At 39.5% G+C, this 13,788-nt stretch overlaps 1 protein-coding gene across 2 annotated transcripts in view; it reads left to right on the top strand.

Moving 5' to 3' along the window:
• Window positions 1-7,549, top strand: part of ZC3H7B (zinc finger CCCH-type containing 7B) — a 69,182-nt gene extending 61,633 nt beyond the window's left edge. For both annotated transcript variants that reach the window (XM_020787862.3, XM_020787860.3), the window contains exons 22-23: window positions 1,527-1,690; window positions 2,951-7,549. In XM_020787862.3, coding sequence (XP_020643521.2) covers window positions 1,527-1,690; window positions 2,951-3,143 — 357 coding nt within the window. In that variant the 3' untranslated portion in view covers window positions 3,144-7,549. The remainder of the gene's footprint in view (window positions 1-1,526; window positions 1,691-2,950) is intronic.
• Window positions 7,550-13,788: the final 6,239 nt, after the last annotated feature.

The raw sequence follows: 13,788 nt of genomic DNA, 5'->3' as shown, positions 1-13,788 counted from the left end.
TCCTTGTTAGGGTCCTCTGCAGTATCCGTGTGTTTCCAGATTTCTGTGAAAAACCCATTTTCCAAAGACTGGAAAAATGTAAACAATTGTAGCCTGAGGTGGATGTTGGGATGACACAGCGCTATCCATTTCAGGGACACGATACACAGAAGGATTTTACTTTTTTTACTCACAATTTTCTAGCAGCTGTGCAAAGGCCAGCAGGTGGTGGGATTTGCATCACTACAAAGAAATGGATGTAGGAGAAGGAAAGACAGATCTTAGTGCACTAATTCTGATGTAGCCAATCGCAATCAGTACAAGGAATTTAGTTAAGCCACCAGGAACAGTCAGTTTAAACCAAATTAAAGACATATAAATGGTTTTACTTGGTGAGTGCTTTCTTTAGCCTGCAGTCCTGCTTGTTTAGTGTCAAGAGTCCATGATGTTCAAGAACTCATGTCAATCTTCAGTTGCTGCCCTGATCAGCCATTCTATGGTATCATAAAAAATCAGGAAAAGGTCGCATGGTTGTGGAAACAATACAAATACAGGAACAGGTGATACTTTTAATCACCTGTTAAGAATATAAAACAAACAGACAAAACCCAAACAGTGAACGTTCAATGATAAATAATCTTTTTCAAGGCTGTACATCAAGTTCTTGTGGGTAATTCCACCTTATATGCTGTTATTAAGGAAAATGTACGCATCCATGTATAGTCACAGACATTCCCCGGCCACATGAGCACTCAGTCCTAGTAGTAAATCATTTTGTGAACTAAGCGGGGTGGATTCTATTTAAAACAGAGTGAATTGAAACAGAATTTTAATTTTAAAAATCAGACTATTTGAATATTTAGATTTTAAAAATCAAATTTTAAAATTTAAATTGTAATTTAAATTTGATTGGAGTGTTTGGAGCTTCATGAGGAAAGGGGCAAAATTAGTTCTCACTCTTTTCCTTTTGCACCAGCAGCTGAGTCTTCCCCATATCCCTTTTTTAAAATTTCAGATGGCTAGGCAACTTTGGTTGAAAACATTTTAACCCTACAAGTGCTGGATGGAATGCAATACATGTGTGAGAGTGTTGCTGCACCACCACCACCCCCCCCCCGTTGCCCTGAAGTCACATAAGCACTCTTGATTCAGTCTGTTTTTGCACATTTATTAGAAAATGGCACATCCCGATGCATAGTGGAGCTGAGGAACAGGATAGCCATGGGCATGTAGCTCAATTTGCAAGAATTGTTTCCAGGGTTAGAACTAAAATTTAGAAAAATAACTCGGTGTTCTTTCACCTTGCCAATTGTTTTTATTTTCAGCACCAAAATAAAAAGGGAAGAGGGATAGTAGTAATTGTTGAAGAACTGGGAATCTGAAACACTTTCAAATTTACTACAATCCTAGAATTTCATTTGAAATCTCAGTCTGCTATGAGAAATTAGATTTTGTTAGGCACTGAGAGAGGAAAACCTTTCTGAAGAACTGGTTTGTGGATTCTTATGAAGTTACAGAAGTGTATTTGCCTGTTTTACGATTGTTAGATGGGCTACCACTGTTGGCTTTGTGGAAAGAATAGCAACAGCAAGAAGCAGTGGCAGCAGCATATCCAGTCAGAGAAGCATAAAGAAAAAGTGTTCACGTCTGACAATGACTCCAGCTGCTGGAACTACCGTTTCCCAATGGGGGAGTTCCGGCTCTGTGAAAGGTAAAGGGCACAAAATGCCTCCTTTCCTGTGTGCTTTTTATATGTACGTGTATGAGGGGGAAATGTGCTAAGCATGTAATGCCATGTAATTGTAAAATCTCTAGATGGGACAGTTTAAATTTATTTGTAATGCTCTCTATTAACTGCATTTAAGGTTTCAGGTCTAAATATTCTACTGTGCCACCTGGCATGCCCCTAAAATTCTAAACTCAGAGGCTAAAGTGCATGTAGACACAGTGAGCTGATGGCATAATATGCCAACTAAGTACAACATCTTCAGATTTTTCTTAGGGAACTGTCAGAAATACAGGTCTGTGACTGTTGGTCAAGTATTACACTGAAGACCCACATCTGACATGGGGCTTTGTTTTTCTTACTGACATTTTAGTAGCATTGTACAACCCAAAGTTCAAAGAGTATGATTTTTGTTCAAACTGTAAGAAGTCAGAACAGTTTCCCCTCCAATCCAAACACCAGCAATTAACTGTTAGTGTTCATATTTTCATCCCAACCTGTCTTGAGGGAACAGAAGATCTTTTTGCCTTGAACACAATCTAACCTAGTTTAAATGAGCAAACAGCATCACCTCTATTCAGTCGAACATGTATATAAATTACCAATTAGCCATTCATACTGCTCAGCAGTTTCTTCCCTTTGTCTTTTATTTTGTTTGATGGTTTTACATCTAACCTGAAGAATTCAATGGGACTTGAAGGCTAGCTCATTTCTTTGTGCGATTTCATGTTTGGTATTAATAGCTGGCTGGATAGCTCTGTGAGTTAGGTATCTGGCTGCAGAGCCAGAGGTTCGGAGTTCAGGGTGCACAGTCCCAGGGCATCTCCAGAAGGAGGGAATGGTAAACCACTTTTGAGTATACTTAGAAAACCCTAGTTGTTATAAGTCAGAATTGACTGAACAGTACATAATAATTATTGTAATACAAAAGATTTTTTTACAATTGTTACTCTTCCAGATTTATTATTTTCATGTACTGTAGCTTCATTTAGAGCTGGCCGTTGTATTGATAGAATAATGTTTACCTTGGATTGCTGTAATGATAAGATAATGTTTATCTAGAACTACCATGTATTAATCAGCTATATCAGTTGTTCACTTGAAAGTCTGCCCTCCTCTTGCACTGTGCCCTGTATTTAGTGAGAAATCCCTTTATAGTTTCAAGTTAGCTTTCAGTTTGGCTACTGAGAAACTGACAGGAATAAAGCGACAGTGCTTCCTGTTAAAAATCTTAATCTTCTGCAGATTCCAGAAGACAAAATCCTGCCCTGAAGGAGAGAAATGTCGCTTCGCTCATGGTCAGGATGAGTTGACAGAGTGGCTGGATCGGAGAGAAGTCATGAAGCAGAAGCTGGCAAAAGCCCGCAAGGATATGCTTTTGTGCCCCAGAGATGATGACTTTGGGAGATACAACTTCTTATTGCGGGATAGTATATAATCACAGGAGAGTGGATTCTCAGAACTGGATCTGGGAGCAGGGATTGCTGGGCATGGCAAAGACTGATTATCATTCCATTAAGTTTTGATTGTAAGATAATCAGGATGATTTACTAATGTTGAATGGAATTAGGATTTGAATCATATACAACCAGTGAACATGATGCTCCTAGAATTTTGTTTTCCAGTTTTTTATTTTCTTTCTAGAAAGTTTTTTTTAAACCTATCATCACCAGCCCATTTTCCTCCTTAAAGGAAAAGGACTCTGTTTGCAGTTGGTATATGAAAGAAGCGAGAGCATCTCACTTTGTTTTTTAACTCTTAAATTCTCAGGGCTCTGTGTTATGTTGGAATACTGCAACATATATCATAGAGGCCAGTGGAGAAGAATGATGGTGGAGTGACAAGGATGTGTGGATTCGTGGTGCCTGCATAGAAACCAAAACCACAGTGTAGATGGTCTCTGAAAAAAAGTAGTAATAAATTTTGAAAAGGTAATTTAAAATACAAATGAAAATATGCCCCCTAATTCAGTGTTATGATGTCTCTGGGGATTGCTATCGTTAATAATAGTAAGAGAAGATCCTGTTTCTTCATATTTCAAAGATTAAATCTCAATAACTTGGATTTCCCACATGTGTGTACCTGGTGAAGGAGGATAGAGAATTCCTAATTATGCCATATGCTAGAAGAATTATCAGTCTGCTCTTTTTGGAGAGAGGTATCATATTTCCAAATATGAAAATTGATAATAACATATTAAATTAGATCTAGCATGCAGTGTACATTCAAAGCATACCCCTGAATATTCTTCCTCCAAATGTTGCAATCAAATCAGAAAAATAAACATCGCCTCTTTATAGAGATCAAAGGCTGAGGATTAACAGGAACCCATAAAAGATTATGATGTTGGGGTTAGAATGGAGAGACTGCCTGTGTGTTCCAAAAAGTCAATCGTTTCCACCCTAGTGATACCTCCTCCACACAGGATAGAAATATTTACCTGTAAAGGCTAAAAAAACAGACATCATTTTGGAATTTGGCAGAAAGGGGTTTTAAATTCATCTAGTAGTTCAGGCTAAAAAGCTGCCACTGAGAATGTAATATCAAAAAATAGCTTTCAGTAGCAAACAATGTAATGAATCAAGTTTCCATCACTGTTTTCAGAGGGCGTGGAAGACATCAAGAGAGTTTATATTCTAGTAATATTTAATATACCTCTGAAAGAAACTTTCAGAGGCTATAATCTGGTCATTAGGGCAACTTTTGAATTTAGTGAGACATGTTTCTGGTTAAGTGTTTCAGGATCAGGCTGTAAAAGCTGCAGAAAATAAAGGGATGGAAACAATGTTCCCTCCAAGGTGTGCGCCTGTGCGTGCACATTACTCTGCTCCCTTCTGCGCAGCCTTCCTCCTCCTCTGTGCCCAACAGTGATTGCTTTCAGCCCCTTTGGTTCCAGTCATGATGGGACCCCGCACGGAGGGGAGGGAATCGCACATAGGAACAAAGTTGTGCACATGAGGGGGAGAGCACCGCATGGCAGGGCTGAAAATTAGAAGGAATGTTGGATGGGAATATTGGACTGAAGGAAAAAGATGTGCTCTAATGCTGGCAAGTTGCCAATAATCGTTACTTCTAGGGGTGTAGCAGAGACTTAATAATGTGTGGGCCTTGGTTTTGTAAATTGAAATGTTCATTTCTGACTGGCTAAATTAGTGCAATTCCCTTTGTGTCGTATGAAGGAATGTACTATTTTCTGTAATACCGGTGAATATCCGTTGTTGCAATACTTGCTATATGTTTTCCAAGTGGACAGTGGTGCTGTGTGATATGAATAGGAAGGTTCCACTGAGATTTCTCTTAATGAATCATCTGCAGTCCTCATTACACCATCCATTTATCTGTCTTGCCTAGCTAAGAATTCAACTGAGTTTTAAGGCCCTGGTGAAAAATATGAATCTTAGTCCATCCCTGTTCCATTTGAAGAGGCTTAAATAATTGTGATAAATGGAAATATGGTTAAAAGAGGAATGGGACATCAGCACATGAGGGATCTCTGATAATCTTTTCTGTTCTGTCTTCTGATGATTTAATGTTCTAACTCACTGGTTCTTAACCTTGGGTTACTCAGGAGCTTGGGTTACTCAGGAGCCTTCACCACCAACTGTGCTGGCTGGGGTTTCTGGGAGTTGCAGTTCAAAAACATCCGAGTAACAAAGGTTAAGAACCACTGTTCTAACTGACATTTGCGTTTATTAAACCATTTTTTATTGTCACAAATTCAACTTCAGGTTATATCCTCAGGCCAGAATCCTGTTGATTACTTATGTGTGCATAAGTTAAACAGTGTAACTCACTCTGGTGAATTGCCACTAACTAATGAGGGACCAGTGGCATTAAAGGGCATATGCCTGTTGCCCAGTCAGATGTGTGCCTTGGAATGTGACCAGTGCCTTGTTAGTTACAGATGTTCATTGCAGTGAGTTGTGCAGGTTAACTTACAAATAGGTCATTAGAGAGGGCAGCGAAATATGCTCTTGTCATCTTTTGATGGAAAGGTCTAGCAGAAAGATGGTTGTGTTGAGTGACTGTGAACAGTAGTTGTGCACCCAGACCATCACCATTGCAAAGAATCCATGTGTTTTGAAGCAGCCGTTGTATGTTCCTCCCAGTTGCTTTGATTGTCCTGGAATTTCAAAAAAAGATATTTCCGATCATGTTACTTGCTTTCCTTTCAACTACATTTCTTTACTGCTAAAGGGGTAGGTATTTTCTCCTGTCTTGGCAGTTAACTAGTCTTAATATGACACTGGATTAAGCAGAGCCAGAGGAGGGCTCTTGACTGCAATTAAATGAGGCAAATCATGCCCCCACCTTCTTGTGCATCAGTGTTACGTGTAATTGCCTGTTGCCTGTTTGACCATTATGCTCTCAGCCTGTTGGTCCCAATCCCTAAAATTCCAGGAATTGTGATTGACTACCTTCTAATACTGAAATGGTAGCAGTTTGTGACAGGAAAACATGATAAGCAATGGATACTAAACTGTTGAATAAGCAATGGGTACTTCAAACTGTTAGTTATCTGCTGCATCTAGAAGTGCAACAATATGCCATATTTTAGGATACGTGGATTTATAAAGATGGGATGGGACAATGTTGCCTTTCCTCTTTAATTGAAACCATAATAAATGGCTTTACAGGGCCCTTCCTTTTTAACCCCATCAAAACAACTTTGGTGTGGGGAGTGGGAAAGGGTCTTGTGATTTACGATGCAGAACAAGGGATGGGGGAGCACATATTCCTGGGCATTGCAGTGGAAATCAATATTTGTTTTTCCCCAATATAATAACCAGATATGTGGTGTTGCAGTATTTTGTCACCAGACTTCTTCTAGTGTGTATATATGTCACCCTTCCATAAAGCATATATACACAGGTATTAAATATATCACTCTATATAATATTATATATGTACGCGATATTGAAGGAATCTTTTTATTGAGGGTTAAGGAAAAGGACTCTCACTGGGGATTGAAGCATCTCTCATTGAAAAAAATGTTGGGGCAAGGGAGAAATAATTATGTCAAGTTTTAAAAAATCATTGTGTTAAGGAGGGAATCATTACCCTGCTAAGTGATTCTGCAGAGGCCTGTTAATCTTTTAATGAGATGTCTAGGTAATAATGGATTAAGTGCTGATGAGAAAAGGCATTTCCAAGAGTAGGGGGCTCAATTCTGCCTTGTTTGTTTTTTCTTATTTCTTTATAGAGTATATAGCATTCTATGTTTATGCTGTAGCCATAGCACTACTAATTTTACAATAATTAAGGAGCAAGCTTAGTGCTCCAGAACAACTGAATGAAATAAACTATCATTTGGTTGCCTGCAGTATATGAGCCAGTAAGGAAAAACATTTCAGAAAGTTAACACATCTGTAAATGATAAAGAAATTAGGCTTTTGGTTGAGTTTCTTAAGAAATATGGACTGTGTGAAAAACAAAAAATTGGGAGTGTCCGTTTACATAAAAGAAAATATTTGGATCAATCACTACATAAGATGTTGCAAAGAAAATCTGGAAGGCTCCTTTCCAAGAACTTCAAAGGGGAGGATATGTTTGAATAAGATACTAGTTAACCAGGCCATCTCTTAAAAGGTTGGAGGAAAAGCTTGTGAAAGAGGGATGCTGCATTTCTCAGCTGGGCTTTTAATAAGTTAGAGGGTCCTTCAAGATGTCTTTGTATTAATATATTTTAAGAATACCACGCTTTACTATTACAAAGAAATTTACAAGGTATAGTAACCAAGATAATAATATAGATGTTCTAACAACTTTCTTGTTCTTAACAAGACAGATTTGTTTCTTTTAGCCTTTGTAATAGAAAATAAAAGTGTGCACTTTAAACCCTCACCATGTGCTTTGTGTATTAATCTTTGGGTAACAATTTTGAAGCGGCTCCTTTGTCCTTGACAGGACACGATGATTGGTACATAGCAACACAGAACTGGATGGAACTATCTCTACCTCTTTGATCTACCTCTAATTTACATATCATGGACTACTAGCTCTTCATCACTGCCAGACCTTGATGTCACTTCTCTTTTATTTGTAGCTATACTTGCTTCTAACAAAATGACCGTGGGTCTCGCCCATTTCCATGCACCAGAGTAACTCTTGATGTCATTTTGAAAGGCAAATGAATCTATTGCTCCCCCCCAATGCCAGTTGCTGGAGGGCAAGAGTGGGAAGATGGAGTGCCCTCATATCTTGCTTGTGGATTTCTTGTGATCATCTGGTTGGCCACTGTAGGAACAGAATACTATACTTTAGTCTAATCTCACAGAACCCTTCTGATTCTACTGATATGTTTAAGCATTAAATATATAGATGCAACTTCTATAGCTAAAAGTGTAAATCTTTTTTTACAAAATCAGCAGGAAGTGCAAATGGAAAGGCACGTATACTTAAGTTTTTATTTCAATAGTAGATTGGACAGGGGGTCTAGGAGAAGATCGGGCATTGCCCCTGTGACTTCATTGAGTGAATAAATGGGTGTGGATTGATGCACACACATGTAAGTGCTTGTAAATTACTTAAGTTGCCATGCACATCATTCAGTGTAGATATTGTTTATTCTGGAAAATATGTATGTGCAATATAATCACAGTAATGTGTTTATAAACATGTTGACTATTCTTTTTATGTAAAACATACATTAAACTACAAGTCAAACTCCCTAAATCTAAAAATTAGTACACACACACACACACAAAATGTCATAAGACAGTAGGAGTTTTACACTAAGGATCACTACTTGGAATATTCTATTCTGCACACGATCTCCCTGCCCAGCAGAGCATGCCAGACTGCAGGAGTTTATAGGGGTCCTGGCCCAGTGAGGCAGGGAGGCAAAACCTACAAGTTTAAAACACTCCAGTGCAGCTGGGTGTGCTACCTTCTACAGGAGCTTTTTAGGCAACAAATGAGCACACTTCCAGCAAGGAAGCTGGATCCCATTGACAGAAATGACTTGGTATTCCTGAGGAAGAGAATAGCGTCGTTACTTCTGTTTTAACAAAGAGCTGTTCTGTGCTTGCCAACCATTACTAAGCGAAGTCGAGAGTACAGAGCTGCTGAAAACTTTCTTTAAAAGGAAGAAGGAGCACACTGTGGTGTGGTCATGAGAGATGGTTGCTTGTTGCTAAGGATGTCACATGCACTGTTGAATAACATTTACAACATCCATGCAACCACATTCTAGGCAGCACTTGGAACACTGGTTGCTGGAGGGAGGAGAACATCAATCTGGTCTCCGTTGTTGTCAAAAGACCAAGGGTTCATTGGAGTTTTCACTTCTCTGTTGTGTTGCAGAGTTTTGAATTTCTAGTAAAACTCCTTTTTGCTACATAGTAGAAGCCCAGACACTCTCAGAGGAGAATAGCTACAAGTTCCCCAGATAGTTGCAGAAAAAGAGGGAAAGGGGAAAACTAACTCCAGTCTTTGGAGACTTGAGGGCTTGTGGGAGGTTGCCTCCCCCCCCACACACCTCAGGAAGAACTTGCATAACAATTGACACTGTCATTGGACATGTGATGGGGTGAGGTAAAGGTTAAGAAAACTCTGCTATACTTTAGGAATTCTAAAAGTTTCTCTACATTGTTCATTGGTTAGAACAGTGGGATAGATATCAAACAGCAGCCTTTACTGCAACTAATAATGTCATAGTTTTCAGAGGAGTAGCGCTGTCAGTCTGTGCAGGCATATCAGACAAAAAAATCCCCAAACAGTAAAAAAAGAGAGAGAGAGAGACCAAAATCTAGCAGTTAATCTTTAAAGTGCCACACAATTTTTCCTCATTTTTCTTTTATTTTGATTTTATCTGATCTAACAAGGTCTGTAGCTGTATTAAAAATCTGTTGGAATAATTTTCAGGAGATTTCCCCTCAGCCAGAATTTTAAGTAATTTGTCAGGTCTAGTTGTGCATGCCTAACTTGATTGAAGAACTCACAACAGCTATGAATTTCCAAGTTTGGCAAACTGCTGAAATTGTTGCTTCCAACCTATATCTCTGGGAAATGGTTTTAGCTTTTACATTCAACTGGCTTTAATTTTTTTCATAAAATTTCCCACATTAGCTTTATCTACTTGGTTGCCACCCGATAATTTTTTTTTGCCTCGTACCGCTTACAGTTATACTTTAAAAAGCCACCACTGTCATCCCTTTGCTTGTGCCTGTCTGGTATTAATTTTCAAATGTGCAATCATACCAACCTAATCCAATTGCTAATCCATTAAACTAGTGTGATTGCCATAAATGTTGATTTATTGTTCAGTTATGCATTCAGTGGGTCTACTCTAGTTGGAACTAGTAACTGGATTTAGGTCATGATCGTTGGGTTGTTTGTTGTGGATATTTCTTTCTGTCCAATAGGCAGCTGTTCATGTGTCAAAAAATGTGCCCAGGAGACACTAGCAAACAGTTAAGTATACTCTGTAAAGAGAATAGCTTCCAAGGATTTGATTCATACTGTAGAAAAGTGGTAGAACAGTTTTAATATATATATTTTTCTGTGTCTTTAATTCTTGCTATTTTTCTCTGTTGGTACCCACTTCTCTACAGTTCCTCATTTCACTTTGGTGATAAAACAATTTACCAAGTGGGATGGAAAGGGAAAAGCACTGGAGCCTGGAATATACATTATGAAGGATCACTTACTTTAGAAAATAACCTACAGGAAGCAAGAATCTTTGTTTCAAAGTATGCAAGCTTGTGCTTTTGCTCAGGTGCTGTTCTGCAAGAGAAAACCTCTACAGGCCATTAATAAATCTGTAATAATTACTCTTATTGTACACATGTGATTAAATCTCATTTTTCTGAGATTTATGTTTGCTGGATAGAAGGCAAGATTAGTGGGAGAAAGATGATTTGGGAATCAAACCCTTTCTCAGATTCCCAATGGAATTGAACCTGAGGTTTCCCTACATTTACACCCTGCTCCACACAGCTGAGGGAATTCATTTGAAAAGTAGGTCATTGCTAACACCTCCCTATCCTGTCATCCTCACAAGACATAACAAGCATCTGTCTTCTCCATGTTGTGAGGATGACTGATGAGGCATATGTGGTGTCCTTGCTCCATAGCATCTATCCCACAGTATTCTGCTTTTGGAAACGACTTCCCAGTGTGTTCATATTAAGGAAAGAACAGCTAATAAACTGTTGTAAATAACTGTTACTATTCTGTATCTTTTGTGGGGAGAATAAAAAAGTTATTCCTCATGGATTTGAACTCCTTTCTATTGACAACTCTGTGCTTCAAAATTGCTAGACATTGTCCATCTCACTGCTACAGGAACAAACAAATTGAGGGCAAAAAGGTGAAGTGTGAAAGAGATGTGTTTGAAGCTACTAACAAACAGTAATAAAATGGATTGCCCAAGCATCAAATGACTGCTGAAATAATAGCTTCTCTCTCTCTCTCTCTCTCTCTCTCTCTCTCTCTCTCTCTCTCTCTCACACACACACACACACACACACACACACACACACACACACACACACACACACACACAGAGAGAGAGAGAGAGAGAGAGAGAGAGAGAGAGAGATGGCTTTAGCCTTTCTGCCAGTGTATGTTACTATTGCATCAGCCTGCAAGAAATGGACACATGCCAACTAAGCAGTTGCAAATCTAGCTGCCATGTGAAGCATCAGAGGTTTCAGCCTATTCTCTGGCAATGATAGCGACCTTCAGCTTTGAAGCAAAGCTAATTAAGCTTGGCATGCCTATCATGGTGCAGGAGGTGGCAGTGGGCAGGTACAGTGAGAGAGAGATCTAACAGGTAAGGCCTCCAGGTTGAAAACAGCTTGTGGTAGGGAGGGACTTGTGTGAAAGATGCCAAGGAAGAGCTGAGGCTTGTTAACATTGCTTCTGGGTAACTTGGGTATGTGTGGAGCGTGACTGGGGGATGGGGTAGCTGCCTGAACCCCACTGCAACCACTACCATTTAAACAAGGATTACAACAATTCTACCAGCAGACGTGACACTCATAGACTACTTATTTGATTCAAAGATAGCATTCTCTACCAGATGTTTGCTTCATTGCTTAATGACATACTAATACTGTACATTCTAATTAATATGTTTACATATGCAAAGTACACATGAAAAACTAGATATTTCAGTACAAAAACTTATGATGAGTGTATATTTTTTGGTTGTTGTGGGTTTTTCGGGCTCTTTGGACATGTTCCGAAGGTTGTTCTTCCTAATGTTTTGCCAGTCTCTGTGGCCAGCATCTTCAGAGGACAGGAGTAGCACTCTGTGCTCTGGTGCAGTTTGTTTGGGAGTTCAGTATTTATGGTTGTGAGATCAGCTTTTGTCCTTTTCAGGAGATGGGTGATTATGATGATCAGTGTGTTTTTGTTGTGGGTGTATTGCTGTGATAAAGAGGAGAAATTATCTGTCACTGTGATTGATGGGTGTCGTTAGCTGGTATTTTGTGTGTAGTGATCACCGGTCCTTGTGGCTGGGTAGAGTTCGTTGACCTTTTGCAGACTGTATTTTTCAGTGCTGGGAGACAAGTTTTGTTGAGTTTCAAATTTTCTTCTTTTTTGTTGAAGTTTTGCTGATGTTTGTGGATTTCAGTGGTTTCCGTGTGCAGTCTAATGTCATGATTGCTGGTGTTGTCCAGTATTTCAGTATTTTTAAATAGAATTTCGTGTCCAGTTTGTTTTAGGGCATGTTCAGCTACTGCTGATTTTTCTGGTTGTTTTAGTCTGCAGTGACTCTCATGTTCTTTGATTCTGGTGTGGATGCTTCATTTTGTGGTTCCAATATATACCTGGCCACCCGGTATACTCCTGCAGTAGTGAGAGGGTCCCTTCTGTCCTTTGCTGACTGTAACATTTGTTGTATTTTTGGTGGGCTTGAATACTGTTTGTAGGTTGTGTGTTTCCAAAAGTTTCCCCATGCAGTCCGTGACCCCTTTGATGTATGGCTGAAATACTGTATTTCTGGGTAGTTGTTTTTCTTCTTCAGTTTGGAGTTGTTTTCTTGATTTGATGGCTCTTCTGATTTCATTTTTTGAGTAGCCATTTTCCTGTGGGGCCCAATTCAGATGATTGAGTTCAGTGCTGAGAAACTGAGCTTCACAGTTTCGATTTGCATAGTCTACCAGTGTTTTGATTATGCCTCTTTTTTTCTGTGGACGGTGGTTGGAGTTTTTGTGTAGGTACTGGTCTGTGTGGGTGGCTTTTCTCTAGACTTTGTGTCCCAACAGGAGGTCAGTTTTGGGTACAACCATGAGATCTAAGAAAGGGAGTTGGCCCTCTATTTCTTTTTCCATGGTGGATTGTATACAGTGGTGCCCCGCTTGACAGTTACCTCGTTATATGATGAAATCTCTTGACGACAATGTTTTTGTGATCGTTATTGTGATCGCAAAACGATGATTCCATGGGCGATTTTTGTTTGACAGTGATCGGTTCCCTGCTTCAGGAACCGATTTTTCGCTTAACGACAATCAAAAACAGCTGATCATCGGGTTTTCAAAATGGCCACCCGCTATGCAAAATGGCTCCCCGCTGTGTTCAGGACGGATTCTTCGCAAGACAGGCACCGGAAAATGGCTGCCCTACGGAGGATCTTCACTGGACGGTGAGGTATTTCCCCCATTGGAACGCACTGACCGTTTTCCAATGCATTTCAATAGGGTTATTTATTTTGCTTGATGATGATTTCGCTCTACAGCGATTTTCATGAATGAATTATCATCGTCAAGCCACTGTATTTGGGTGGATGCTGTTGAGATGGTTTAGAAATTCTTCAAATTGTTCTTCACTGTGGTTCCAAATTGCGAAGGTGTCATCCACATATCGGAACCAGACTGTGGGTGTGAAGGGTGCCAAAGCCAGGGCCAGTTTTTCAAAATGCTCCATGTAGAAGTTTGCAATAACTGAGCTGAGGGGGCTCCCCACGGCCACTCCATCTGTCTATTCATAGAATTCATTATCCCACTGAAAATAGCTGGTCATTTGGCAGTGTTGGAAAAGGGCCTTGATATCTTCTGGAAAGATCTGCTGGATGAGTTCAGAGTGCCCTTTATCGGTACCTTGGTGAACAGGGATACTATGTCAAAGCTAAT

The sequence above is a fragment of the Pogona vitticeps genome, chromosome 5, assembly GCF_051106095.1.
Source record: "Pogona vitticeps strain Pit_001003342236 chromosome 5, PviZW2.1, whole genome shotgun sequence".
Classification (NCBI taxonomy): Eukaryota; Metazoa; Chordata; class Lepidosauria; order Squamata; family Agamidae; genus Pogona; species Pogona vitticeps.
The sequence above is the reverse complement of the archived record's forward strand: the minus strand, read 5'-3'. Positions and strand labels throughout refer to the sequence as shown.